Genomic DNA, 26,402 nt, shown 5'->3' with positions numbered 1-26,402 from the left:
TATACCAGTGGGATAGCCAGGCATGTAGGAAATGGGATAACCTGTCCTGGAAAGGCGAATGGACAATGAGATCCAGGTTGGGCTGTTCACTGTCCTCAACCTGAGAGTCAAAATGATTGCTCCAAGGCCTTTGACTGCTGGGAAGAGGAGAGTGAGGAAAGAGAGGGTGTAGTCTTCTTCCTGCTATGTAACTTTTGCCTCTTCTTGGACTGGTCCAGCTTGCCAGAAGGGGTAAGATTGCTCCCTAAGCTTGTTCTGAGCACGATATTTTGTAAGGGCCCAATGATTTTGACACCACTTGAGTCCTTTACATGTGCAAAGCCTCATCTGTCCTGGATGAGAACAAGGCACACCCTTCAAAAAGGAGGTCCTCAATTGTTTGTTTCATCTCCACCAGGATCTCAAAGGACTGCAAGTAGATCTGGGTGCTGGAAGTATCCGATAGTATACCAGTCCCCACAATGCCCCTATCAGGCCCCACGCAAGTCTGCCCCAAGCATGCAGTTCTCTCAAAACCCTGCCAGTGAGTATGGAACCAGGCGCAGGAAGAAGCTCTGGACTCTCAGTACCAAGATATCTGCAAATCTACCTCAGAGTCTGACAAGGAATCAGAATATCCTGAGAGCCAGGGTGGTGCAATACCAGAAGGGGACCTTGATGACTGTGATCTAGACCCAGCATAGGGGGCATGGTTCTGGAGGATGCATGAACAGCTTCCTAGCCACTTGCAACATGCGTTGAGGACGAACAGGTACCATCCCAGAAGATGATGCAGGAGTCAGTACTGGAGCTGAAGGAGATGGTTGTGACCTAAGAACTCCTTAATGTCAGCTGGCAAGGGAGATACAGGAACATCCTGATTCTGGTATGTACATTCCAGTTCATCAAAGAATGTCATGTGAGGTCTTAAATGAAAGTCAGGGACACTCTGGTCATTAATATTGATGTGAAATGTATGTACAGATAGTGTGTAAGGAGTTATTAATTGTAGGCTAACACAATGGATACCATTTATGTACGAAGACGATGAGGAAGTGTGAAGTCAATAGGGAAGCAACACACAGGTGGTTATACTGTCTCTGAGTTTGGATAATGAACTTTGGGGAGTACAAGCAGAAGGCAAAGCAGACAACCCCTTATCTTGCACCTAGGAAGTAAATGGGCAGTGTGTTCACATTCATGAAAATGGGACCTCAGCCAACCTTTTTGAAAAGCTGCAGAAGACATTGGGTGAGATAAAACTTCTTTAGACAGGCAGTTACCCTGTTAAGTTTAAGTTCTAGAAGCGTGTTACGGTTTTATTTTATATGTAACCATTTGTTTCCAATATTCTTACTCACTGTCACTTGAATCTTTGATCATAAATGTATTGTTTCCACTATAAATATGTGCTGTGATATTAAGCAAAGTTCTGATCCTGAGCTGAATCATACACACTAGTGTGTGCACTGCTCCTTTGGGGACAACCGACCTAGCGTTTCTGTGAGCGTTCAGTGGATAAGGGAGCTAGACACGACAGGGAAACACTTCAAAGGGACTCAGGGACTGAGATGCTGCTATTGTTAACCTCCAAGGCAAAGGAATGGCTGGCACTGCCCACTGGAGGGTGCTTCTCCCCTTAAGTTCCTGTACCCAGAACAGACTTTTTGCATCTATCGACCTTATCCATTCCGTTTTCATTTAAGATCTCATTTGAGAGACTATTTCAATAATATTGTATTTGGAATATTTTCTTAAGAGCCTAAATCAGTTTGATTTTCAATTATACTGAAGCACTTAAGTCACCTAGGTCCATATTTTTAAAGGGATTTAGGGATTTTGGCTCCTAAGTGCCTAAATCGTTTTTGAAGACAAGACCTGGACTCCTAAATCAGTTAGGCATTGCAATGCTGAGCACAGCAATGCCTAAACACCTTTAAAAATGGGGGCCTTACACATTTTTGACAAATTTTATCCTCTGCATCTTCATAGCACATAAAATGCTTTATATTTATGTCCATAAAACCACATAAAAAACTTTTCTTGCTCATCATCACCTCTTAATACCAGAGGGGGAAATAAATTAACTTTTCAGTGTAACATTTAACTCCGTAAATTGTTTTGGGGATTAAGTGTATATGAAAGATGTTACATAAAATAAAGCTGTAACGTAAATTCCCAAATCTCATATGCATACAGCTATACAGTACATTACACCTCAAATTCACACACTGGCTGGAATGAACAACAACTAACAAAGCCAAATCGGAATGTTTTTTAAAATCCTGTAATGAAGTAAGAATTCTGTTCCCCCACCTGTTTTTCCTTATCAAGATAAACCCTGGACACCTACAAATCCTCCAAGTCTGAGTTAGTAATTCAAACAACAAGCCATGCAAGTCTTTCAAGCATCTATCTTGTTTTATGCTCTGTAGCAGTCACCTTAGCTTTGAATTCAATGATTTATTATTATATAACCCAAGCTTCTGATGAGATTATGCTGCCTATTTGTGCCCTCTTTGTGAACAGAGGTCTCCTAGAACCTAGGTTTTGGACTAAACGCATTGAATCTCAATTAAAGGGTGACCTTTTACAAGACAAGGGAAATGTTAATTCACACTCACCTAGATGGCTTTAACCCTAACTGAAAGCAGGGCTCCATCCAGCTTCCCACCACTCTGTCACTGTAACTTTTCATTCTGACATTATCAGATAAAACTCTTCAGTAAAAAAAAAAAAAAGGTCAGACAGTCAAAGCAAGAAGAGAAAAAAAAATGCAAATACTAATACAGCTGCTACTGGTGTATTTTTTTAAAAATTCACCTTAAAGATCATGACAATGTTTCATGTCCTTTATTTCTTTTTTTAATGTGAATTCAGCAGTGGTGAAAGGCATTGGAATGACAGGGCTTAACACCAAACACCTCTCTTTATCCACTGAGCAGGTACAACACAGGACAGTACCAAAGAGAGCTTACTCTGTGTCTATACTTCTGGTGAACCCCACACACAGTACTATCTGGGTTCTGTTATGGCATGCCCCAAGTTGGCCACAGAAGTACTATCTGAAGGAGCAAGAGGGCAGTTCAGTCTCCACGGCCAGTTCAATCCTTGACCTTTTTGCTGAGATTGCCAATAAGAAAGCCAACAGTGCTGCTGCTTTTTGTGATAAAAGTGACTCACTGCTAGAAACTGGGCTAAGACCAACAACTTATTTCTTGTGGGATACAGAAAAACCATTAGGTGGAAATGATTTCTTGCTTGTAACTAGTGGGTTAAATTAGAATCATTAACCCAGAGATTAAAGGATTTTAGTATTCTACTAGTAGCTGAAAGCCTGTGATCTCACACAAGTATAATTTATAAAGTCGTGTGTATAAAAAAAGCCAATAATGACCAAGAACTTAAAAACTTTCAGGTAATACACCACGAATCCCAATAAATGACTGGTCCAGGTGATATTCCAAAAAAAAGAGTTCTCAACCATGCCTGCAGCTGTTTCCGTCGCTTCACGCAGGCTCAACAGATTTTTGAGGCTTCAGAGTGACATTTGGGGTTATTGTGCGTGCTGGTTGTTTTGGGAGATTTGTGTTGATTTGTGTAGATGGCAGCAAGGCACACTGATGTGGTGGCTGGGCCAAGTGATCCACCATCTATCTGTACAGTCTCTCTCTCACAACCTATGAAACTGTTGCATGCACATTGGCTGTAGAATAAGGGGATTACTGGGTTAGTCACCTCTGATATCACAATGGTTTAAGGACTCTTGGCAGGCCATAGATATGTGCCTTACTGTAGCTGTACACTGCACGGATGTAATTTGTAAGTCAAAATGGTTGAGAATTTAAAAATTGGACAGTTACACAAGCCACAAAGCCCAGTGATATTCTGAACAAAAAGAGCTTCCAACTATGTTCGTAACTGCTTCCATTGCTTCACAAAGACTAAAAAGACATTCCAGGCTTCAGCGTGACACACTGAGTGACATTCCTGGAAACTTCTTATATAGATTAACAGTTCCAAAGGTGTCTGCTCCATTCATTCATGTAGAGAGTGCTCCTTTTCTGAGAAAACCAGAAAGACTGGTCATCGTCAGACATAGAACTTTCTGTGGCTCCAAAGCTACAATTAACAATACATCTGGTCCCTTCTAAGAAAAGTCCCACAAGGGGGGTTCAGGGTGGTTGCCGTTTAAATGAGGACTGCAGGGCAGCGGTAAAGCTGTGGCTGGAGGAAGTTCATACAGTACCTGTTCACACTCTCCATTGCTCTTGTTAGTTCATATAGTCCATTTGTGGAAATTAGAGTAGTCCAGAGGACAAATTATTTTTAAAAGGAAGGATTGTTTTTGAATTTCAGAATAGTACCTAGAAATATGTGGCAATATAAATCTATTTTCCTTTAAAATCAAACACTGTCACTTTAGCTACCAAACTCACCTTCATCCAAGTGGGGCCATTTGTCCACTGGTAGCAAAATATTTTTGTTTTCTGAGTAGATTATAACAAATCAAATTTTATGCAATGCTTTTGGGGTTCAATTCCAAAACGAAGAAAGGAAACATAAACCTTAACTCTCTTAGTGACATCTGCTCAACCTGTACAACTAGAACCAAACAACGTAGAAAATGATAAACACAATCTAGAAGCGAAATAATCGCTATACCAAACAATAATGTCTTTAGTGTTTTGTTATATAACTGGGGTAGCGAGAAAGACAGAAAGTTCCTGATCTTACAAGTCAGAACTTGTGACAGAAACTTCTTGACTGCATCCATTACTTGTGATGCAAGACAGAGTTCAACAAGATATCCAAAACCACTGAAAAGCAAAGTGTGGGCAGCAGCACCATATATAATAACTCAAGCAAATAAGATGCCCCAGAGCTCTGAACTAATTCACAATCCAGATTTAAAGACTATGCAAGCAGATATTTCATGCTAACATAGTGACTTGAGAATGAATTGAACTTTTAAAGTAAAGCAATAATTCAAGATGCAGCTTTTAGAACGAGTTGAATCCTTTTGCTGGAAGTCTTTTAGATGAGACATAAATCAGAAGACTTGACCCTATGTGGTCATTAAAGATCCCACTGTGCTTTCTGCAAGAGGAAGGTTATTAGCCCCAATGTCCTGGGCAAATTCCAACTCAGGTAATTACATTCAGTCTACCTACGTTCCCATTGCCATTTCAGTTGAATACTATATTCTTCACTTCACTTCCTGAACTGATGTACGGCATTGCTGTGCACTGTTTAACAGCTGCTGCACTCCACTTGACATGGATGCTTTTCTGTGATGGATGAAGTAATCCCTTATGCATCCTTCACTTTAACCTACCTCATAGGGGTGTTGTGAGACTTAATTAAAGCACTTAGAAATCTCCAGATGAAGGTACTATAGAAGTGCAAACTATTTTTGTCACGAAGGCCAACAAGGAGACATTTGCAGGGAGAGAAGACAGAGGTACCCAAAGGCGTGCAATGATAATTTGTATCAAATGATAATGAGGGCACAATATAGTAACGTTCCTCAAATGGTACAGAGAAGGCTTTGCAGTGAATGGCTCTCTAATGACAACTGAGACTCAGGAATAGGGTCCAGATTGCATAGTATGGGGGACGACTATAACACAGTACTGAATAAACCAAGGTTGGAAGACAAATTTTGTACCATCAACTTAACAAGCTACAAGAAGCAGCTCTTTTTCTTAGCTCAAGATTGGACTGCAGTCCATGCTGATTCATGTAGCAATGGATATTCCTTCACAGATGGAGGGGGTATTAGAGGAGACTGACACACAATACTGCATGTCAGCCTAGGGCATGAAGGGCCAGGTTGGGTCAATGAATCATGTTCTTAAACACCCAGCTGTTGCAAGCCACGGTACATGAAACATTTCTCTATCACACACCATACAAAAAGAACACACACATACTTCAGAGGAGAGAGTGGAAGTCCAAAAGGTTAATGAAGAAAAAGGAAACTTTATGAAGCTAAAAAGACCAAGATGCTTTTTCAAATTGCAGTAAGAGGAATCCCATGATTGACTGTCAGAAATATTGCCACGCTTGCAGGCTGCGCTGAGGAAAGGTCATCAATAAAGAAAAACAACATTTACATGTTCCACTCTGGTTCAGCAGCGGGAGGGTGGGGGGAGAAAGACACATGCCAAACAACTATCTGAGAGCTGCAAAACCAATGGCTGAACACTATTTGACAGGTCCCCCTCATGATACACTCTAGCCAACCATGCCTCTGCATTGGTTGTTGCATAAGGGATGCATGTATATATGGAGGAAAAATCTTCACAGATTTTGGGGGAGACATATTACTGAAATGTATTTAATTTCACCCCATGCCTTTTACAGCTGTTCTAAGTCAGAGGTACCAAGATGCACAACTAATGTTCACTTAGACTCCTCAATGTCCAATTAGACCCAAAAGAGGATGAAGACCCAAGTGACCTGATGGCAAAGGTGTCCAGGACTTGCACATCTCATGAACTTCAATGAAAGCTGAAGCTACTCAGCACCTCCGAAAAGTAGGCCATAAATAACTAAAAGCCCTACAACAGAGGCAGAGTAGGGCATTATCAGCAGCAGATGTATTTTCTATCTGCCAACTACCCTCCTATTTCTCTTACTAATCTGCACTGCAGAGTAACAGATCATCTCTCAACATATTTTCTATTTCACCACACGACATCACCGTTCTTCACTAGACCCGCCTGATAACAGTCAGAAGGAATGCAACTGTGAAAAAAACTGCTTCAGACAGCTATACCATGCCAACACAAACCCTGCAAAGGCACAAACTCACAATTGTAGAGGCCTACCACCCAGTAGCACTAGTGTCACCTAGAGCTTCAGAAGTGATTCTTTATAAACATTCATCCATTGAAGGTTTTGTTCATTTGAACATTCCTTCAACATTCTCCTCCATACAGGGAAAAGAATGAAGCAGCATGTGACTAGCTGACTCGGGGGGGGGGGGGCTCATGAACCTCTTTTTCGGAACCTTTGGGTTTCGATCTTAATTCAGCAAGCTGCTCTACTGACAGGACTTTTCTCAGTGCGCAGCACTCCTGGTATTTTAGTCTGTCCCAATCAAATGGCTGACATCCTTTGACTTGACTTGGAATAGCAGAGGCAATGCTGTTCAGAAATGAGGTATACCAGCAGAGCTGTATGGTGGGCCAAGGACTCGAACAGCAGGAGAAGCTGAAATTCAAGACCGAGGAACCTTATTTAGCAAGAGCGTTATGGAAATCCAGAAACAGAATAGCAGAGGATGTTGCAGGTCAGAATTAGAATGCATTAGCAAAGCAGCAGTGGGGAGGAGAGGTGAACTAGCAGGTCAAAACTAAGGAGAATTGTGTGGGGACCAACACTGGAAGACAAATGGTTGCTGCAGGCTAATGGGCATTGCAAGTCAAGATGGGGATGCCCAGGCAGAAGTGATATGTGGGGGCAGCTTATACTGGGCCTTTTCGCATTCTGACTGTCACTGTTAGCTAATTACTTTCATGAGCAACAATTTCATCCAAATATAAATTTTAAAAAATATCAAAAGATTAAACTGGAGTTAAATGGCCATTTTAAAATATAACTAGACTGGCAGGACAGGTGCCCCCTAATTCTTTCCCCTGAGGTAAGACATTAAATCACAGCTTTGGAGCACTTAATAACAAGCAGCGATTGATCAGCCTTCAAACGAGATCCGTTTCTTTTTAGCCTTTCGTAAGATGGAGACACAAACTGAGGAATGAAAAGATTCCACAGCCCGAAGTCTGACTTTCATTACCTTGTGTCTCCCTGAACAGGGAGAACAATTAAACTAGAGATGGAAACGCTCAGCATTTTACAACAGTGACGAAGATGCTTTGCTTCTTATCACAGACACATACTCCTGGCAAAGGTCAGCCTTTAATAAGCTGCAATCTATGTCCTCAGATACCAACAGCAGATCAGAAAATGGTTTAGGAAATAAACCAGCACACATCTACTTAAAGCAACACAGACAAAGCTGTGTGTCTACTGAAAGGATCTTTTTCTCCTCCCCAAGGATATAAATATTTTGAATATTTAACAACTGCGGAAGAATCCCAGAAATCTATTAGAAAAGGCTGTATAATAACAACAGTGCAATAAAAACCTGTTGCTGTGTTTCAAATGTAAAATGTGCTGAAACTAAAATAGACGAAGAAGGCACTTTGCATAGCAAGCGGGACACTAATGAAGCACAGGGACCTCTCCTGCGTCCATTTCTTTTCTCCCACCCCTCCCCCCTTTCTTAACTCCCTCTGATTTCACTGCTTCCTTAATGGCAATCTCAGAAGCAAAATCAAGAAACAAATTATTTTCTTACACATAATCCCCCTTTTGCTGTTAAGTGTCTAACCCTGGTTTGATAATCTCATTTCCTGAGAATCAAAATGCTGGAAATGTAAGCTTCCTAAAGTGTTAATTGCGGCCCTGCTCCATTGCTAATCAAAAAATTGGATGTTTTGCATGAAAATGCTGCTCTAATTAATTCTCAGTCATAAAGCACCCTGGTTTTAATAACCCCTTTTTGATTGGATAGCCTTTGAAGAGACAGTGCAGCTAATCCACTAAACTAGAAAAAACACACGCAGAGGAAATAATAAGTGGGTTTACAAGGTCTGAACTGGATGATTGCATTAATACTGTCAAATCACAAAAAAGTGATTCTCTGCCCCCCACCTCCCTACACCCTCAGATAAAACCGTGATACTTTGCATCCTGGGGAGACAAAGGCAGCCGCCAGAAAGAGGGTTCACCGCGTCAAATAATTTTCCCCTTCTTAACGCAACTGAGTTTCTACACCTCAGACTCCCTCCCACCGTCTCTCCTTTGTGGGGGTATATTTTTAACTGGGACTGTCCACTTGTCACACTCTCTCTTGTAATAAGATAAGAATTCTGTTTCCCCCGCAAGCATCTGACTGACAACATATTATCATATGCATCTCTAAGAGGTGCTGAACTGAATTTTCATTATCCAAAATGTCAAGATTCGTTTTTGTCATCAGAGAACACAGCTGGCCTCCTCAGACAGCCCTTTGGTTAATTCAAATGGAACAAGGCACCTACACATAACTGCATTTTTCTGGGCCTGGCCTAATGTACAAGTTTTAATTTACCACTTGTCAGTCTGAGATATCATTTGCTGCTGCTGCCGCCATCACTGCTTCTTCAGCTCTCAACGAGGAAAGAAAAATCTTAATTAGTAGCAGTTTGCTTTGATTTCATTAATTACAACAACAACAAAACCAAAAAAAAAAAAAGGTAAGGAATTTCCAACTGCAGAACAAGCCTAAACAATGGCACACAATGGCTGAGGTTTAACAGGAATAATACCAGTTATCCAGTGCAAACCAGAATCATGTTTATGCTTGGCATATTCCACTTGTATTTATTTCACTAGGACGGAAGAATCCCATGCACCGCTACAGATTAGGGACCGAATGGCTAGACAGCAGTTCTGCAGAAAAGGACCTAAGGGTTAGTGGACGAGAAGCTGGAGATGAGTAAAAAGCGTGCCCTTGTTGCCAAGAAGACTAACGGCATTTTGGGATGTATAAGTAGGGGCATTGCCAGCAGATCGAGAGACGTGATCATTTCCTTCTATTCGACATTGGTGAGGCCTCATTTGGAGTACTGCGACCAGTTTTCGGCCCCACACTACAAGAAAGATGTGGAAAAATTGGAAAGAGTCCAGCGGAGGGCAACAAAAATCATTAGGGGACTGGAACACATGACTTATGAGGAGAGGCTGAGGGAACTGGGATTGTTTAGTCTACGGAAGAGAAGAATGAGGGGGGGATTTGATAGCTGCTTTCAACTACCTGAACGGGGGTTCCAAAGAGGATGGATCTAAACAGTTCTCAGTGGTAGCAGATGACAGAACAGGGAGTAATGGTCTCAAGTTGCAGTAGGGGAAGCTTAGCTTGAATATTAGGGAAAACTTTTTCACTAGGAGGGTGGTGAAGCACTGGAATGCGTTATCTAGGGAGGTGGTGGAATCTCCTTCCTTAGAAGTTTTTAAGGTCAGGCTTAACAAAGCCCTGGCTGGGATGATTTAGCTGGGGATTGGTCCTGCTTTGAGCAGGGGGTTGGACTAGATGACCTCCTGGGGTCCCTTCCAACCCTGATATTCTATGATTTAGCACTTGACCAATAGTGAACATTCCACCCAGGTCCAAACCATAATAAGCGTATTGATTTATGGACACTGAAATTTTAAAACTCCACCAAAGAGCATCCATCCAAGGCTCTGGGAACCCTTGAGACTCATTTATAAACATATATATAATATGACATCTCAATTTCCAGGCGCTGCTCCCTGATGGTAAAACTTATCCATACACTCCTTATATGAGCTCACATTCTTGCAGCTCTACTTCTGATCCACTTATGGGGTACAAAGTATGCTATGGTTGAGATCTTAAATGCACAAGAGTCAGAAAATTCTAAAAGTTCATGACCCTGCCACAGCAATAAGTAACTCAACCAGACCACAGACCTACATGAAGACAACCTTCAGATCCTCCGTACTTCAAGGGATGGATACATCCCTATTGTAAAAGATTATTTAGCTATTAAAACAGATGCTACACTTGGTCTTTGGCAAAAGGTTGAGACAAAGTAATATACAAATATAGTTTGAACATACTACCTCACAATCTGGCCAGCTACTGTCTTGTAGCAACTTCAACATTGAATCATTTGACTTCCGTAAATTGAATTAAAAAATGGGGCTTTATTAGCCCCACCAAAAATCATTTGCATGTGTATCTCAGTGGGTGGTGATCAACGGCTCAATGTCTAGTTGGCAGCCAGTATCAAATGGAGTGCCCCAGGGGCCGGTCCAGGGGCCAGTCCTGGGACCGGTTTTGTTCAACATCTTCATTAATGATCTGGATGATGGGATGGATTGCACCCTCAGCAAGTTCGTGGATGACACTAAACTGGGGGGACAGGTAGATACAGGGTAGGGATAGGGTCCAGAGTAACCTAGACCAGTGCTTCTCAAGCTATCTGATGTGGGGGACCGGCAATTTTTTTTTCCAAATGTGCGCACAGGCTGGCAGCCGATGGCTCGCGGACCGGCACCAGTCCGCGGACCACCACTTTGAGTAGCACTGACCTAGACAAATTGGAGGATTGAGCTAAAAAAAAAAAAAAAATCTAATGAGGTTCAACAAGGACAAACGCAGAGTCCTGCACTCAGGACAGAAGAATCCCATGCACCTGCTACAGGCTGGGGACCATCTGGCTAAGCCGCAGTCCTGCAGAAAAGGACCTGGGGATTACAGTAGATGAGAAGCTGGATATGAGTCAACAGTGTGCCCTTGTTGCCAAGAGGCTAATGGCATATTGGGCTGCATTAGTAGGAGCATTGCCAGCAGATCAAGGGAAGTGATTATTTCCCTCTATTCAGCACTGGTGAGGCCACATCTGGAGTATTGCATCCAGTTTTGGGTCCTCCACTACAGAAAGGACATGGACAAATTGGAGAGAGTCCAGCGGAGGGCAACGAAAATGATTAGGGCGCTGGGGCAAATAACTTTCGAGGAGAGGCTGAGGGAACTGGGATTATTTAGTCTGCAGAAGAGAAAGGGGGGTGGGGGGGGGAATTGATAGCAGCCTTCAACTACCTGAAGGGGAGTTGCAAAGAGGATGGAGCTCGACTGTCAGATGACAGAACAAGGAGAAATGGTCTCAAGTTGCAGTGGGAGAGGTCTAGGTTGGATATTAGGAAACACTATTTCAGAAGGAGGGTGGTGAAGCACTGGAATGGGTTACGGAGGGAGGTGGTGGAATCTCCTTCCTTAGAGGTTTTTAAGGCTCAGCTTGACAAAGCTTGACAAAGCCCTGGCTGTGACGGTTTAACTGGGGTTGGTCCTACTTTGAGCAGGGGGTTAGACTAGATGACCTCCTGAGGTCTCTTCCAACCCTAATCTTCTATGATTCTATGACCTGCAAATATTACAAGGGATTGGGCAAACATGCTGAGGTTTGTCCAGATCATTTTTAATTTCAATCCTATCCTCCAAAGCACTTACAACCCCTCCCAGCTTGGTATTGTGCACAAACTTTATAAGTGTACTGTCTATGCCATTATCTAAATAATTGATGAAGATATTGAACAGAACTGGACCCAGAACTGATCCGTGGAAGTCTTCAGTTCTAATTCTGCCTCTGACTCAAACTAAGACCTTAGTTTCCTTATGTTCATAAGGTTACTGATAATTAAGGCTAAGATTTAGTCATGGGTATTTTTAGTAAAAGTCATGGACAGGTCATGGGCAATAAACAAAAATTAACACCATTAATTTGGGCTTGAATAGGGACTGGGAGTGGCTAGCTCATTACAAAAGCAGCTTTGCCTCTCCTGGAATTGACACCTCCTCATCTATTATTGGGAGTGGACTACATCCACTCTGATCGAACTGGCCCTGTCAACACTGGTTCTCCACTTGTGAGGAAACTCCCTTCTCTTCATGTGTCATTATATAATGCCTGCATCTGTAATTTTCACTCTATGCATCTGAAGAAGTGTTTTTCTACCCACGAAAGCTTGTGAGGAGTTCAGATACTATGGTGATAGAGACCATATAATTACCGTAGACAGACAGATCTAGGCCAACGGTTTTCCAACTGTAGGTTGGGATCCATTTTAATGGGGTCGCCAGGACTGGCATTAGACTTGCTGGCACCTGGGGCTGAAGCCATAGCCCAAGCCCCACCGCCCAGGCCAAAGCCTGAGGGCTTCAGCACTGGGTTGCGGGGCTCAGGTGACAGCCCCCCCCCACCCCCACCTGGGGCTGAAGCCCTTGGGCTTTGCCACCCCCCCACCACTACCAACAACAGCCTCAGGTGTGGGGGCTCAGGCAGGCTCAGACTTTGGTCCCCCTTCCTGGGGTCATGTAGTAATTTTTGTTGTTAGAATGGGGTCACAGTGCAATGAAGCTTGAAAACCCCTGCTCTAGGCTTCCCAAACACTGAAGGAGGACAGCCATTCTCCAAGGAACTTACACTCTAGGGAATAATAGAGAAACTAGAACATTTTGATCATTATACACTGCACATTATTACAGGCTGAAATTTCAGAGAGACACCATCTGGCGAGAATATCAGTCCAGCAAGTATATCAACGGTGGGCTAATGTATACTGACACCTAGTCAGCATGCACTATTGTTCTGAACAACAAGGAACTCAAAAGTGAGGACTCCATAGTTCTGACCCTAATTTTGCTACTCAGTCTGTACACTCCTTGGACTACTCACTCTGTGCTTCAGCTTGCCCAACTATAAAATAAGAATAAAATACTTATCTTTAAATGCTTTGAGATCCTCAGATGAAAGAAATGAGGGTCCAAACTTCTAAGAGGTGCTGAGCAGCTGCAGATGCCATTAACTGTTCAGCAGCTCTTAACAGTTCATTCTTAAAAATCCAAACCCCAGATGCACAACACCAGCAAAGTTGACCTTGATATGAACTGCTAGGGCCTGCACTAGCACAGAAAACTGAGAGGGACTGGATGCTATTTTCCATGCTGATCAGTCCCCTTAAGGCTCTTCAGGATTTTCACAGCACATAAAAATTCCCTTACCAGTTCTGCTGATAAACTGAACTGAGGCCACAGCTTCTACAAACACTCCAAACAACTACACAACTACCTGCAGCGACAGGGACCTGATATAACACTTGATGTATTTAAGAGTCCATGACCAATGGCACCTTCAACAAAATGATAACTGTGCTAGAAATTATTAGCAAAACAAACATTATTATGGTATTTGCCTGCTGATAAGATGCTCTATGGCCTTTCTACCTCAGGTGTTCTGAATCCAGCAAACACAGGAATAGCTATTGGTAAGAAAGATCAGCAGCTTAGGTTAGACTCCTTCCTCAGATGCATAAGACAAAAAGGATATAACCCACTGAGTTTTAATTTTTGGCTGCCACTGTTTTTCCCGTGTATTTTGTACTTGTGTGCTTTGAACCAGTTAGCAAGGTAGCTCCAAAATTCCCCCTGCTGCCCCTCTTCCATTCCAGCTACATACACACAGAGTTTAATCATGTCAATCATCATTTGTCTTTTGCCATGCAGAGCCCAATACATTCCGCACTGTTCAGCTGTCGCTGATGACAGCTAGAGAAACATGAAAAACAACAGACTGTAAACTCTTCGGGGCAGGAACTGTCTCCACATGTACGTATCATGCCTAGCACAACGAAGGCCAGCTCTAGGCTGGGGGCGTAAGGCATTACCATAATACAAATAAAAAACAGACAGGCAATGGTACTGTCCAGAATGGTTTCAACTAAAAAACAAAAGAATGGAATGCAAAGATGATGACCCACCTTTAAGGTTCTATATTCTCTTTTAAGTCCCATCTACACTGCAAATACCACCATTTTTGTAGCAGTTACAGCTTGGTAATCCAGATCCCCCTATACAGTTCAAACTTGCAGTTATGATGGAACTGAACTGTTTTAACCATCTTCTTAAATTATGCCAACCCTTAAACTTCAGATAGCTCTGAGCTGAACTATAGCCTGTCTATCCAGCAAGACCAAATGATGTGTAAGAACTTCCCCAAAATGATGATCTGACTACCACAAATGGTATAACAATGTATGTATTTCACAATAACTTTCTCCTCTGAATGGAAAAGTTATGTCCTGCATGTCCAAATCTCACCCAGTACAATGAGAACAAAAAGCACACGGCAGTTGACGAACATGCTGGCCTAGCAACAGTTGCCCCAACGCCACCAACACTTTGCATCCCAAGGGATTCCATTTCCAAAGCACTCTAAAAGCAAAATGAAATATAGCTTATACATAGAAATCACTTCATTGACCACTGACATGCAGTCACCTCTGAGGTGAAATGCAGCAGCTTTTTGACAATGCACAGCAAAATACTACCTACCTAAGGCTATCAGTAAAGAGGAATAACCAATCCAACTGAAACTGCAGGAGAAACGTAAGAAGGAAAGTGTAACATTAGAATCTGACCAAGATACATCAGTTAACAACCCTGCATTTGCAGCTGCATCAGCAGCAGATACATAGGAATTCAAATGCCCATAAGTGGTCAGAACCCATGTTTTATGTTTCATACAAAAAAGATAGAACCCTCCAGAAACATTACACCCCATCACCACCACGCTGGGACACGGGTTCTGTACTAACTCAGAGGAAGGAATACTATGTTTTCCATTTTTTTAAATGACTGTGAATTGATGTAACTTCTCTTGCAAACAATGTGAGGCGTCCAGCTTAAACAAAAGCAAAAAAACCTAGGGCCTGATTCTTCTTCCATTGACTTCACTGGGATTAGACCCTCAAGAATTAATGTTTCCATCCCTAACCTTCTTGCAGCAGGGTCTCTTCCAATAGTGGGTGATAATGCATGCCATATGCACTGCAATATTTCAGACCAAATGGCACCACTTAACGACCAAGCGTCAGCCTGATCGTTGTGGATTTTAAGGCAACTGAAATTAAAATCCTATTTCAAAAAGTTGGCGTGAAATGAACTTCAAGTTTTTCTTTTATGTGTTACTTTGAACATCTTTTCAGCAGATTTTTTCCCTAGTATTCCACCCTCTCCCTGCTGCTGCTGAAAAAGTCATCCCCATGGATAAGGCTGTTGAGAAGAGCAACTCGCGATGTTCAGAGGAGCATGGTGTTGCAAGTCAGCCTTCCACTAACCTGACTGAACAATTCAATTATATTTTAAGGGATCAATGGAAATGCAGATCTGGCTGTGATCCAGGGATCAGGCAGATAAATGGGCTAGCTGAAAGGGAACAACTGCACTTTATAATGGAAAGAGAGGCGGGGAGATTTTTAACACAGAAAAAAAAATTAACAGGGAACTTTCCCCTCTGGCTCAATAGTGATGATTTCTTACTAAATTCACCTAATCTATCCTCCCTGTCGACTCCCTGCACTGATTGCTCATCTCCTATTGCATCATAGTCAAGCTTTTCACACTCATACACAAAGGGATGCATAATCTTGTCTCCACCTACATCTATGACTTTTCTTGCTTGTTAAGTCCTGTGATTCCCCCTCCTTTCTTCCCACTCCTAACATCCCACCCCTATGCCTGGAACAGTCTCCCTCATCATCTCACTTAAGCTCTCTTTCTTTTCTACTTCTAATGCTTCCTTAAAACCCAGTTCTTCTCTTCAGAAATCTTCATACTCTCCCTTCTCTTGAACTGTTGTCCCATGACTTGTCTTATCTCAGGCTTGTCTACACTTAAAACAGCACACTTGTAGCATGTCAGTGTAGAAACTACTTATGCTGACAGGAGAACTCCTCCCATTGACATAGATAATCCACCTCCCCAACAGGCGGTAGCTAGGTCAACGGAAGAATTCTTCTGTTTTTCACATGCCAGAGCAACGTAGTTATTCCGACCTAATTTTCTACAGTAGGCCAGGCCTCATTTAGGCTCCAATCCCTTGGAGGATGAGGGCCATGGGTAGAGAACTCTTTAGGGAAGGGAACATGCCTCATCAATGTTTGTATAGCACTATCACATCAATAAACAGAGCTATATAAAATAAACCATCAATTCAAAGTAACAGCATAATTATATATGAAAAACCACTATCACCACAACCTCTCAGCCGTAGCAGATCTGGAAGAGGGAATGTACGTGGGATGGGTTAATATTGTTTTCTCACCCCCTCTTTTCTAAAGGCTAAATAGGAAACTAGCCAGGTCCTGAGATGACATGGTGGTTATATTGGAGGGTTGCAATTAGGACAATCCCAGTACGCCTGAAAGCACCAAGGAAGATACCTAAACTGAAAGGAAGCAGTGGCAGCTCCTCTCACAGCTTTAAGCATGTAACTCCTGTCAGGAATTCCCACTCTTGGATTTCGATCGTGCTGCTCCATCTAATTTCTGGGATGCAATGGGTGGCATTGGTACAGTCAGTAATTAAATCCCACAGCCATTTGGTATGGAAAAATCTGATAATTTATGACGAGAAAGGTGAGGGTTGTGCGTACTGTAGTTTAGATGCAGCACGGTAGAGCTTGTTAGAATTATTACTACTACAAAATTTTAAAAACAGGATTTTTTAGATTTGATATTAGAACTGCGTGGGTGTAATAACAAAATGAAACCCCACCCTTTGAGCTTCCCCAATTCCCTATAATAGGACAGTGCTTTACTTGCCTTATCTTTCTAAACTTCTTTGCACAGCCACTAACCACATGTCCACAAACGTGTTTCTCACAGCACATAAATACATGTGGCAGGTTTCTACAGCTGACAGTTTTAGCCTCTAAGATGAAGAGAAGTAAACTGAACACCCCGTAATGTGCTTAGACCATGATATCACACCTCAAAGATAGACATTTTCACCTCTATCTTATTTTTACAAACTGTCAGACCATAGTGAAGGTCAAGTGTCAATTTAGGTGTCTGTCTACCTAATTTAGGGTTTTCCAGAGAGCCATCAACAGAGCATCCAAGCCTTGCTATATGGATATATTCTGTAACATCAGCTAAGCTAGATATAGCATAACCATCCAAAAGAACACTCTACATAAGAGTTTACTCTCAAGTCGTTGTAGGGTCAACTTCTGGCTGGAGGATGGATGTAAGTCACTGGGGAGGGAACTGGAACTACAAATCACCTGATACCTCAGCTGTAAATATCTAGAGTCTGTTAAAATCACCCCAATATTCTTGTGAATAGGATTTCAGGGTACAATTCTGCCTCTGCCCATCATTGCTATCTGGACAACAATGACTTCAACGGAGATCCCATAATCAACTTACATTAGGGCAATATGCATGCTGTAAGAGACTGGATCAGATTATATAGAACCAATCTGGTCTTTCTTATACATATTACTATGAAGATTTTTCAGAAGATTTTACCTAATGTCCCACTCTCCCCTGCTGCTGAAAAAAAGTCATCCCTTATGGATAAAGCCGTCAGGAAGAGAAATTTACAGTTGTTCAATGTTCAGAGGAAAGATGCTACATATATATATATGTACATTTTTGTGTGTGTGTGTGTGTATATATATATATATATTGTTGCATACACACCCCATCTCTCATGAACAACAAACTAATGACAACAGCTCAGCGTTCCAAATCTACCTTTTAAAAAAACATGTAACCCACATTAACACATTGTGGTTCTTTGTCCCCCCTCTAGTGGTTGGATCAGGTAAAGAGACTTGTGTGCCTGTAACTGCCTCGTCGGCAAAAGAACGGTCCTTTAGCTCAAGCAGTAGAGGCTCATGCTTTCAGATGCAGAGTTCAGTCCCTGCAGATGACCCAGCCAGGGCACATGTGCATGTGCCAGTGTGAAAATAAATTTCAGGTAAGGAAACAAACATCAGTTTCAATCTTCCAAAAGCATCATTTAGAGTGAGATCTTTTTTCTTTTAAGTCATTGTTTTATGTGTGTCCTTTTAAACTCACACCTATAGTATGTGCGGTTAGAAAGGGAAAAAAGAAAATATAGAAGTGTTTGCCTTCCTACCTAGAGCAAATAAATAGAGGATATGAGCTGGCCAAGTTTACAGAGTCTTAGGCCACGTCTACACTTACAAGCTTACAGCAGCACAGCTGTACCGATACAGCCGTGCCGCTGTAAGAGCACTCATGTAGCCGCATCATACCGATGGGAAAGAGCTCTCCAGTCGACATCATAAAACCACCTCCACGAGCAGCAGTAGCTATGTCAGTAGGAGAGCATCAACATAGCGCTGTGCACATAGGGGCTTATGCCGCCTAAATTTATGCCACTTAGGGGGTGTGTTTTCACACTCCTGAGCGACAAGTTTTGCTGACGTAAGCGCTAGTGTAGACATGGCCTTAGACTATGGCCTACATATGGTTTGTTAGAGAGGAGCTAACAACAGTTCTGAGCCATCCAGGCAGGGTCTGCAGATACTTGGCAAAGCAATCAACCAAACTAATGAGCTATCAAGCTTCCCACCTTGAAGTTCTCCACTCCTGCTGTAGAGCTCCCTTCTCTGCTCACGCAAATAGGCACTCATGCTAATAGCATGGGAGGACGACTCAAACCTGCAATAAAAAGCATGCAGTCAGTCACACAACTCATGGTGCCTTTTCTGTAGCCACAAAGATTGAGATACTGTGTTAGACTAAATGAGAAATTATTTGTTACTTAATTCCATTAGCTCTGACAGCTAGGCGCTTTCCAAACAGAGAAGACCCAGCAAACAGGTGGATTCCACAAAACCAAACCCACGCACTAAGCACACACCTCAGCTCTTAACAGGGAAGCGCTGCAGCCAGTGATTAAAACTCAGTACTCCCCTGGAAAACTAGGAGTAACAAACTATTCAATTATTTATTATTGTGTTGCTTCAGCAGCAGCCAAGAGGTGCCCATAGGGAGCTAACTATGGAAATCTCCATTTCAAGTCTTTCCTCAAAGCAGCCCCCACTAGATGGAGCTTGGGGGACAGGAAGTGAAAGAGCCTTCCAGCCTTCCAGCCTCCCACCAGAAGCAGAGAGACCCACCCAGGCTCCAGGCCCAGAAGACGTTTCTGATGGGGCACGACAGTAGCAAGCTTTATCAGCCTCCTAGCATTATCATTCACTCAGCTCTGAGACCTGGAGACTGGATTTTTCCTCAGTTGCTGAATTGTCATTTGTTGTTGGGCCCCCTACAGCAGATCCCTCTCCTACCGCTATCCAACTTTACGCTCCCCCTGCTTTACTTGACTTCTCACCACCCCTCCTCTCTATCCTTTCCCCTCTGCTCCCTGCCTCCAGTTTCCACTTCGCACTCTTACTCATGCAATCCTTTCCTTTCCTCCACTTCAATCGCAAATGATTCCAAGATAAAAGTCTCTAAAACTATGCTTTTATAAATAAAACAATTATATAGTCAAATGTGTTAAAAACCCCAAAACATGAGCTTAACATGTTGTGGACCCATTGCCACCTTGCTTGTACACCCATCCCTTTCCCACACACCATGGGTATCATTTTTGATTGTTCAGATTGCCAGCTCTTCACAGTATGGACACTGTGTATGGAGCCATGACTGACTGGGGCCTATTACAGTATACATTATAATTTGAATTAATGTAGGGCCTTTCATCTGAAGATCTCAAAGTTCTTTACAAGCATTCATCAGGTAAGCTACGCAACAGCCCTGTTATATGGGTATTACACTCACTTCAGAGATGGGGAAATTTTGAGGCACAGAACAATTAAATGACTTGAACAAATGACGCCAAGTCAGTCTCAGAATCTCAGGAACAGAACCCAGAAGTTCTTATTTCTACTGGTGTAGCTAGATCACATTCCCTCTACCCAGTTATCTATAAAATTAGCTTCCAAGGAGCTATACGAACTGCTCACACATCATACAGCTCTATCCATCTATGAGAGCAAGGCTCCTTCGCCTGTTCAAGTGATTTCCAAAGTGGGGACTCTAAACGCGGAGACTTTTATGACAAGTGGATGGCTTCTCTAAATTGGAAGCAGGGGATGGAAATACAAGGAAGAGAGCCTCTCTGTCTGGAGAGAAAAAAACTGAAGATGGAATAGATGACAAGAATATGACTTTATCAAACAGGTGCATCCCTCGGCGGACAGAAAAATTCCATTTCAACAGAGAGATTTCCATAGACACGTAGTGACAGCTGACAGAAGACAGATAACAGAATGAGAGATCCTGATAAGCGTCACTGTCACTAAGGTGCTAGCAGTGACTTAGTGACAGGAGCCTGAGTGGTAAAAGATGGCTATTCTTATGAAGTTAGGCACCATCACGTTAACCAATTATCCTTAACTTCATTTTCAACTGATAGAAAGGAGTACACAGGCTTAGAGTACTGTGGGTGAAACAGAGCAGATTAATTCATCCTCCTCTCTCCTCAGACTGAGAGGGGCTGAGAATGCTGCAGAATTTGCGTGCTAAGTAATGGAGAAAGGAGAGCAGCCCTGTGGCGCTCTGAAGCACATCTGCAAGTCATCTTAGAAATGGAATTAAATCCAAAGGGGAGTTCTGGCAGAGTAGACAGGAGTAGACAGAGAATCTGGGGAGAGAAATGTTGGGGATGTGGATCTAAAGCCACCTATTGGATCAGTCGTGGCTGGGCCAGATGTTCGTCCAACTCTCTGGAAAAAGTGAAAGCCTTTGATACCAGGGGATTATGTTTAGGCTCTCTGGGGCTGGGATCATCTTTTCAGTGTGTGTGTGTGTGTGTGACTGTGCCTTGCACACGGAGTCCTGATTTCTCACTGGCCCTTTAGGCCCTACCAGAACACAGACAATAAAAACTGGGTCTGCTATAGTTAAGGTTTGGAGAAAAGAAAAAAAAAAGAATAAGGAGGCCACTGACTGGTTCTTAATGATTAAAGAAAGCAGGAGAAGCTTTAGGGAGGGCTGGAAAGAGGCCCAGCACCCAATACCTCCCTTCCCCACAAACAGCTGCTTCAGCAGTGCAGGAGTGTGTTAATGCAGGACATATCTTCTCCTAGCCCGTCCCACTGACGAAGTTAGGGCAAGCCATCCAGGGATGCCAAGTTCCTGCATTCTTCCCATTTCCACATGCTGAGCCAACCTAGCCAGGAGGACCCCACCTCCAATTCCAGCAGGACAGGCCTATGCTCACATTAATTTCCTTCCAGTTTCCTCAGAGCAACAGATTGACTGGATTTGTTAAATTTGGACTTTACATTTTCCTTCTCTGCTCCCTGCTGTTCCTCCTCTCTCCCTGAAGCTCCTCCTCATTATTATTATGTATCTGTACTACAACAGAGCCCAAAGGCCTCAGCTGAGATTGGGTCCCCTTTATGTTAAGCCCCATACATAATGAAAGACAATCCGGGCTTAGTCTAAATAGACAAGGCAGACAAAGTGGGGGGAGGGGAGAGAGAAAGGAAGTATTAACATCCCCATTTTACAGCTGGGGAAATGAGGCCCGGAGAAGTTAGAGACTAGTGCAGGAAACCAGTGGCAGAGAAGGGAATCAAACACAAGTCCCCTCCTGACTCAGTGCCTTAACGACAAGGCCTTAACTTCTCCTATCTGCATTACTCCCCAGACCCTACCAACCTCCCTCTCCCTGGCAGTCAAATTGCTTCCCCATATTTTCTTCCTCTCTCATGTCCAACTCCCACTCCCCCTCACTCTTATGCCTACATTCCCCTCCCATCTGCTTCATTCTACTCCACACTTTCAACTCTAATTTCACTCCAAATTTTTCCTTTAAAATGTGATATGATTAAACGCCTAGTCTTTACACAATGATCTTGTTTGTCCTGTTCTCCTTTTCCCTATGCAGCCCTTCAATTTCTGCTCTCGCTTGTGTGCTTTTCGTCTTTACTTCGACTGTAAGCACATCAGGGCAGGCATGATGTCTTACAGTGAAGAAGAAACAGTGTACGGCTCTCGGATGACAGAGAAGCTCCAGCTTTGGTAGTTCATTTCCATCTGAAGTGCACAATACTTGATGCTCCAGAGACAACCTCAATGCCAGGTACTATTCTGGCATCATAACAACACTTACTTGAACAGAGGGTTTTTAGGCCTTTGAGGTTTCTTCTTTGCAAAGAAAGCAGCAAATTCTCTGCCAGAGCTGGCATAGCTAAGCTGGGCTGATGGTTCTGAAGCAGTCCGAGTGTTCTTCATATCCAAGTATTCTGTCAGCAGCATCTGAGAGCAGGGAGAAGAGGAATGCAACATTTGAAATAGAACAGCGATGCAAGTTTATTCACAAATCCTAAGTGTCTTAACAGGACACTCCTAAACTAAAAAATGACAATTGGTAAAATTTTCAAAAGTGCCTAAGTGACTTGCGAGCCTAAGTCCAATTGATTTTCAATGAAGCTTAGCTCCTAAATCACTCGCTTAATTTAAGACCACCATAAAAGTACTGTCTACATTCCAGAAGTTTTGCAAAATTTTGCAGATGCAGTCAGCACTGGTACAACTCCACTGATGTTAACAACATTGAGAACTTTATTGTAGCTTGGCAGCTGGTGTTTAAAGACCTATCAATACCTACCATTAAGGTTCCATATCACGGTGCTTAAAACACTAGCTGCAGCCTGTCTAGACAAGGCCTCCCAATATTGCTGACACCTCTGAAGCTGAACTTGTTCAGCAATGATGGAGGAGGGGTTACAAAATGTCACAGTGTAGACAAGGCTTTAAGATAATTAAAAATGAAGGAATTAGACACTTTATTCCCCTTCTGTTTATTATTTCCAATGTTTGGTTCTACTGCACCAGCTCAGTGCCACTTTGTTTGAATTTTCTGTACCACATAGATATCCATACTACTTCCCCCCAAAACACAAAATACCAGTTCTACTGAAATACAGTGCATGATTAAATTATTTATTTTCAGATTGCTTTTTGTAAGACATGTTTCTTTTTCTTTTTTTTAAACTGAAATTTAGGGCATAAACTACATCATCATATCCCTTTAAATATATGTACCACACACCTGGAATATTTAAATGGATATATTTAACAGGAGAGATTTAAAAGTGCTGTTAATTCAAACAGTTGAATCACCACCTAAATTCTAGCTGATTACAGGGAGGGAGGCCTTATGGTCTAGTGGACTGAGCACAAGTGTACATACTTAGATACTACAGTGATGGACACAAATACAAGAGGAGAGTGTGGACACAAGACTGTCTAGTAGCGAAGAACCTCTGAATTTTCAACCTGACTATGCCACTTATTTGCTGTGAAGCCTCAGGCTTTCCCAGCAGAGCCTGTAAAGTACTTGAATTAGAGAAAGAGGAAGGATGGTCCAGCGGTTGGTACGTTTCTCTGGGAGTTAGGAACCATGGATTGTTGCATACAGCTTAAAATGAGGGTCCTATTTTTGAAAAAATATGGCATGGCTGTCTCTCAGTGATTACCAGACCAAATGTACTTTCTATTTAAATAAGAATACAGATTTCTCCTCCCTTGCTACCAGCCCTCCATGCTCAATTTAGGATCTCTCAATCGAGCCGAGTTTTCTTCTAGCCCATCATCAATGATGGAAGTTCTAAAGGGCAAATAACACCCTCGGTAAAATCTGTGCAACCCCAACACCTTCAGTGGAGTAGCAAAGAACTAACTGATTGGCCCAGGAACTACTAATTCTGTTCATTATGCAGAAACAGGATTACAATCCAGCTCATTCACTTTTAGCTGTGTTGGCTCTGGAGAGATAAAGGAAGCTAATGCAGTTTAAGAAAACAAAAACAAAACAAACTTACTTTTGTCAAGAAATTAAACTCCCTGAATATACTTGAGAAGCTTTAAGCATCTTGGAGCTATTGATAACACATTCCACATTCCATTCTATTATGAGCCAGCCAAACCCAATCAAAGTGTTGAGCATAATGAGAGGCATACATCAGGTCTGTGCTGTCTATTTTTAAACAAATTACTAAGAAATAGTATCTAGGAAATAATATCTAGGCAAACGATATCATGCCACTAATTAGGAACAATTGAGAATTGCTCTAAAAAGATACAACACAATTAAATAAAGGTAACTTGATTTCAATTCCTAAAATATCTCAATTAAAACTTCATCTGAGAGAAGGTTTTAAAATACAAGCATGATTCTTGCCATATAAAAACTAATTACTACACTAAGGTTATTGTGGGGGTTTTTTCCCCAGTAATGTACCAGTGCTGCTCCGTATTCTCTGGTTAGGTGTTTGCTTTGTTTACTTGAATCCATAACCTTAAAAATAACAAAAGGTCATTTAAAATCTTTTCCAGGAAAAAAAGCTTGGCAATTTTCCTCATTTCATGGACAGAACGTACTCATAATGGGCCCCATGATTTTGAAACTATCCTAAATCTAGAGCTAACATGAGCAGGATATCTGAAGTGAATAACGCAGTATTTTACTCAAGGATTACAAGATGTCAGTAAAGAGTTAAACTAGAACCACAAAGAACTGGTCTTGCTACAAGATCATCATCAAACAAACACCAAAATGTATGGTAATATGGTTATACAGTCATAAGAGGGGTTTGAAGACAACCACAAACCAAAAGGGGAAATAACATGGGTGGTTGTGATGTCACCAGAACCTAGAGATAGATAAGATAAGATGAAGGGCTGGCTCTCACTATGTATGGATATTGAAAAACAGATAAATTATACCAATATGCACATAGGAGAAACCACACTGGATCAGACCACTGCTCCATGTGGTCCAGTGTCCTGACTCCAGCAGTGAGACCAAGTTCTTAAGAGAAAAAACACTATCTTTCAATACAACTGACCAACTTTAAAACACAGCACAATGAGGGAAAGTACTTCGTGCCCCCTGCAGGGGATCAGCTGAAGCCCTTTTAATTTTTAACAAAGCAGATCTTATTTACATGTATGAAAACATCTTTAAAAAAAAAAAAACTTACTCAGTTATTTGCCTCAATAACATCCTGCTGTATTAGTTCCATAGGCCAATTGTACCCTACATACTTCTCAGCTTGTCTTCATCCATCTCAACATTTTCTGCATCTCTTCCACCCCAACATCTCCAGCAGTTCTGCACCCTCTGCAATCCTCACAATGCAAGACCTTAATAAACTCCATATTTCAGTGTCAAAAATTATTAGCCTGGCCTGTACTTATAAAAACCACAGTCAGTTTAAACTTTAAAATCAATAAAACCACATTGTTCTGCCTACCAAAGTGAACAGGAGTTTCACCACAGGACAAAGTAAGGATTTCAGGATTTGTTCCTACAACATTTGATTCACAGTTGCTAAACCATCAATCAAAAAACTCAATATAATACAACAATGTTTATATGGTGTCTGGGAGCATGCAGACAAGAGAACCACAGCAGCAGAACCCTTTGAAGCACTTTGGGCTACAAGGCAGGCAAGCGACACAAACCCTCACTGGTCTGGTTAGACCAGAATATGACAGGAAAGTTCCACTGCACTGCATGCAGCTATACTGATTTACATTACCTGATGATCTGGCCGATTACCTGATGATCTGGTTTTTAAGGAAATGGTTAATGGTGGTAAAATGGAAGGACAAGTGGGGGAATTCTCCTCTTCGCACCCCTGTGAAGATCTCCAGCACCACACTACTTGGAGTTGGCATTAGGAACAAGATTTACTCTCAACTTATCATTGCCTTTCAACATGATGGATGGCACCAGTCCATTTAGGTTATTTATTATTGCAGCCAGTACTTACATGTTGCTAACTTTACTTTGGGCAGAATCTTTCCTACTAGACATCTGAAAATGTTTTGGAGAGTTAAATTTTAATTCCAGAATTAATGAGAGAGAACAAGAAGCTGAGGCTACAAGCAAAGAGAAAGCAAGTTTTATGTTGACATTTGCAATCAGCAAAGGTCAGTCGAGAGCA

The 26,402-nt window shown here is 42.1% G+C and overlaps 1 protein-coding gene across 2 annotated transcripts in view; it reads right to left on the bottom strand.

Annotated features, from left to right (window-relative positions):
- EXOC4 (exocyst complex component 4) overlaps positions 1–26,402 on the bottom strand; it is a 576,720-nt gene that overhangs the window by 408,792 nt on the left and 141,526 nt on the right. For both annotated transcript variants that reach the window (XM_074952890.1, XM_074952899.1), the window contains exons 8-9: positions 22,559–22,704; positions 19,004–19,092 (exon numbers count right to left, since the gene is read on the bottom strand). In XM_074952890.1, the coding sequence (XP_074808991.1) occupies positions 19,004–19,092; positions 22,559–22,704 (235 nt within the window). The remainder of the gene's footprint in view (positions 1–19,003; positions 19,093–22,558; positions 22,705–26,402) is intronic.

Source organism: Natator depressus, chromosome 1 (assembly GCF_965152275.1).
Source record: "Natator depressus isolate rNatDep1 chromosome 1, rNatDep2.hap1, whole genome shotgun sequence".
Taxonomy (NCBI): Eukaryota; Metazoa; Chordata; order Testudines; family Cheloniidae; genus Natator; species Natator depressus.
This window is presented reverse-complemented; position numbering and strand designations above follow the sequence as displayed.